The sequence below is a fragment of the Nannobrachium achirus genome (genome assembly GCF_963921795.1).
Source record: "Nannobrachium achirus genome assembly, chromosome: 1".
NCBI classification, from domain to species: Eukaryota; Metazoa; Chordata; class Actinopteri; order Myctophiformes; family Myctophidae; genus Nannobrachium; species Nannobrachium achirus.
In genome coordinates this window covers 58,761,826-58,766,388 of record NC_137810.1, presented here as the reverse complement: position 1 = coordinate 58,766,388, position 4,563 = coordinate 58,761,826, and the positions used below count along the sequence as shown (strand labels likewise).

General features: G+C 37.7%; 1 protein-coding gene across 1 annotated transcript; it reads right to left on the bottom strand.

Moving 5' to 3' along the window:
• On the bottom strand, nucleotides 1-3,544 carry LOC308282624 (CD209 antigen-like protein A). Its single transcript, XM_080723009.1, has 5 exons — nucleotides 3,418-3,544; nucleotides 2,728-2,892; nucleotides 2,471-2,598; nucleotides 2,223-2,332; nucleotides 1-735 (listed from the first exon to the last, which is right to left on the bottom strand). Exons 2-5 carry the CDS (start codon nucleotides 2,807-2,809, stop codon nucleotides 600-602), a joined length of 456 nt encoding a protein of 151 aa, XP_080579135.1. The 5' UTR covers nucleotides 2,810-2,892; nucleotides 3,418-3,544; the 3' UTR covers nucleotides 1-599.
• Between the last annotated feature and the right edge of the window lie 1,019 nt (nucleotides 3,545-4,563).

The window sequence follows — 4,563 nt, the reverse complement described above, 5'->3', positions numbered from 1 at the left end:
TTCAGATTGTCACCAAAACAGGCTTTAATGAAACAAATGCATATTAATTGGATTGTTTTTATGTTTCAGAGAAATGTTTTAGTTTAATGGTCAGGACTAAATGGAAGAAAACAAGAAAAACTATAAAAGTAACAAAATACAGCAAACAATCTCAAGTAAATCATATCATCAATCATATCAATAAGAAATAGAATGAAATAAAATACCTCAAACCAACATTTAAATCCAGTATTATTATATTGTGAGAAATACAGTAGATGCATAATAACTTGTACTGTACTGTTTTAAGAATACAGCACTTCATTAATCTGCATGAGACATGGTATTAAAATGAAACAGACATTATATAGGCTCTGCTTTAACTACATAATGAAAAAAAATGCACAATGTGACATAGGTCTGTTTACACAATGCTTGCTTTGGCAATGTACATGTATGTTTTTCTCATGCCAATAAAGCTCCTTTGAATTGAATACATTGGTTAGAATTACAAGGCAGACAAAGCAAAGCAAACACATAAACGACCAGCTGTTAACACACTTATCATGTAGCTGTACCAACACAACACACAACTGATGCAATGTGAACGTCATGATTCACTACACAACCTTTTCACACATCCAAGGCCTAGTTTCAGTACATGGGTAGTCGTACCATCCATCCCCACTGTGATGCACAGCACAGTCTGATCCTACACCACCTTTAGGCTGAACACCATAGTTAGGGCTCCAGTACCTGGAGAAGTAGGAACATTACATTCATTACAATACTGTACATTTACAAGGATAGTTTTTCACTTTCATCTTTTGTTTTAGACCTGAGGGCCATTCTAAAAACACCTTATAAATCCCACTGGTGTAAAGTAACTTAGTACATTTACTTAATGGGGCACTCCACCACTTTTCAACCTATGTTCATATAATTAATGAATAATAATGAATTGCATTTTTATAGCGCTTTTCCAAGTGCTCAAAGCGCTTTACAATGGTTCATTCATTCATACATTGGGAAGTGAAGCGGCGAACATTCGACGCCAGCGTCCTCACTTCCCACATTCACACACCAATGGTGGCAAGCTTGCACCAACCAACTCATTGGAGGCAACGTGGGGTTCAGTGTCTTGCCCAAGGACACTTCGACATGTTGACAGGAGGAGCTGGGATTTGAACCTCCGACCCACGGATCATTGGCCAACCCACTCTACCTCCTGAGCTACAGCTTCCTCACTCAAAAATAGCTTATTTTTTTTTATTTTTTTTTATTCTTTTTTTTCTCAGAGGAGGGCTGTGGGCAGGTCAGAAACCCATCGTCTTGTGACATCATCGATTGCCAATCCAGCTTATAGAAACTGCAGGCTTTCTATTCCTGAAAAGTTGCAATTTTAAAGTGGAAGCCATTCTTCTCGCGATAATAAAAATCTAAATATTTGTTTCAAAAATATTGATTACATTTTTTTGTTGGGGGGAAATGATGTCACAAGACGATGGATTCTGAACTTCCCACAGCTCTCCTAGGAGACTTGGAGTAGAAAAGAATTGTGATATTTTATCATGAACATTAGTGAGGACCTATTATATGAAGACAGGTTGAAAAGTGGTGAACTACTCCTTTAAGTACTGTATATTACTAGAAGTAAACTGTTGAGGTTTATTTACTTTACTTTTCCCAGTACTTTTACTTCTACTCGACTACAACTTGGATCCAAATATTGCACTTTTACTCCACAACATGTATTTGAGAACTTTAGTTACTAGTTACATTACATTACAGAATTTACAGTTATAAATTATAATATAAAACTTTAGCCCTATTTTATACATAAGCGCTATTTAAAAATAGCCGATCTACAAGCTCACAATGTGTCGCATTGTAGATCGGCTAATTTCAAACGTTTTGTACTTTTACTCAAGTACATTTTGAATTCTGGACTTTTGCTTGTAACAGATATTTCTATATTGCAGTATTGATACTTTACGTTAAGTAATAAATGTGAGTACTTTCCACCACTGCTAAAGTTTTCTGAAAACTATTTATTTTTTTATACACAAAAATGAATAAAAAAGCATGTAAAAATCCTTCATGTTTCTATATACTGTATAACAACATATAGGTGTTGTTCCAGGTCTAAAGGAAACCTTGAATACCATTTAGAAAATAACAAAGATTAAATATAAAATGTTTGTTGAAATGAATCAGAGTAGAATGAAGGTATAAAGTCTTACGTTGGTGTGGAGGTCACTGGTGTTCCATCGACCCATTTCCACACTCCTTCCTGCTCGCTGTCAGTCAAACCCAGCCACGCGTTCCCGTTAACAACTCTGTTAACAAAGTCCTGGACAGAACAGATGCTGGTTACTGAAGTACACACTGTATAATAGATATGTTACAATACACACACACGTACAAGCACACACGCACACTCACGAATGCTTGCACGCGCGCATGCACAAAACGCAAGCGCACATCATACCTGTTCTTCTTTGCTGTTGATGATGACCAGGTCTGCTCCTCTGTCTCGACACCACTGCCTGCTCGCCTCCCAGGTCTTCTTCTCAGTAGAGATGTAATAACAACTGCTGCCAAAGGTCTGCCATCCACCTGATTCAAACAACAAAATAAAGACAACAAGTGTTTTTTTTTTGTTTTTTTTTGTCAGTTGTTCACATTAATGACAAATGATGAACCACATGATGTAACAGTGGATAAAAACAGTGGTGTCTCACTGACCACAGAGCCTCCTCTTCAGCTCATCTCTCTCTGCTGTGACGTTGTCGTATCTGGACTGTAAGTCATCCTTCTGTTTAGTCATCTGGTCCAGGTGTTTGGTGACGTTGTCGTAGCTGGACTGTAGATGGTCCAGGTGTTTGGTCAGGTTGTTGATCGGTTCAGAATCTGTAAGAGAAAAAAAACAAAAAAAACAATGAGTTTTATTTGCAACTTTGTCTCTGATCTGACCTCCTCAACCCATCAAAACCAGAAAAGTATCTATTTTTTTTTTTACGTTGTCAAGTGGCTATACTAAAAAATAGCAGATGCTAATGGCTTGCAGCACGTTACTTTCTGCCACACTGCAAGCTTGTACTTCTGCTATTTTCATTGTAGCTAACATAAGCCGAGACACATCAGACGCATCCATTTCCCATGTTATCTTGCAGGGCTGTAGGCAGTGATGACATCACGACAGATGGTTTTCTGGGGTGTGTAGTTCATTTGACCTGCGTTGGAGTGTTGGCTCACTGACAGAAAACTACAAGCCAAATGGCTGCCAAGTGGAGGCAAACTACAACATCTACTGCTACTATTACTTTGTATGGGGTATCATATTTGCTAATATTGAACATAAAATGAATTGTTGGATCATCATAGAAATATTAAACATTAAAATAAAAGAATGCACTGTAATGAAATTTGACTTACGGAGAGAGAGTCTGAGACCAATGTTGAGCAGAGCTTGAACACCACAAAGCAATCCAACAACCAGTCCAATCAGCTTGCACCGTCCTGTGACAAACACACACACGCACGCACGCACTCACACACACACACACACACACACACACACACACACACACACACAAAGAAATGGGAGGGAGGGAGATCAGTTAAACAAACACTTTCAAACACTAGTTTGAAAAGTTAGGAGCCTATAGTTGTTTGGGATTTCTATTTTTGTCATAAAAACATGGCAATAAGAATTATTAAGTATTAACGTACAGAAAGTACAGCATATTTACAGAGTTGTAAACTAGTTGATGTGAGATTGATCAAAACTGAGCAACTGCATGGCATACAGTAGCTATTTATCACATATCTGTCTTTTATATCAGACTAAACAGGGCAATGTACACACAGTGGCAATAGTTAAATTTCTCTTTATTTATTGCTTGATTGAAGAACAATCCAGCCTTTATCAGTTCTTTAGAACTGGGGGTACCTGCTATAGAAACCTGCCTATACAGTATAAATGTTGATGATCTAAGGGTGAGTTCACATTAGGTGATCTGTGTTTTTAGATGTTTTAGTATTTCAGCATGCTACAAAGCATCATATGATGCATTTTGCATGATGCTTTGTAGCATGCTGAAATACTAAAATATCTATTGAACACAAAAAATAACTCAGGATTGTGTTGATCGTGTCCCAAACAACAATAAAATAAGAACTGGGCCTTTAATGGAAGAGGTCATTAAGAAAAATGGAAGTTCATAAGAACAATACAAAATAAAACAAGTTTACAAGGGGAGCAGCAGTGCACTACATTAATTTTAAGAAAATAAACAACTCCTGAATATACAGTGAATACGATATAATTACTGTATATTAGGTAATACTTAGGTTTATCATACAGTTTTTGGCAGACAGAACAGAAGAGGAGGAGGGGTGATGGTGTCAGTGTGGTGTGGTTGAGGTGTGGTTGTCATGACTACGTGGCTCAGTGCCAGCAGGACACAGAGATACCATCAGAACACACCAGCAGCATCCGTGTACACTTATGATTGGTGTTGCATAAACGCCCATGTATTTTCCGGGACTCGGGCAGGTCACGTGACAACACATGCAGTT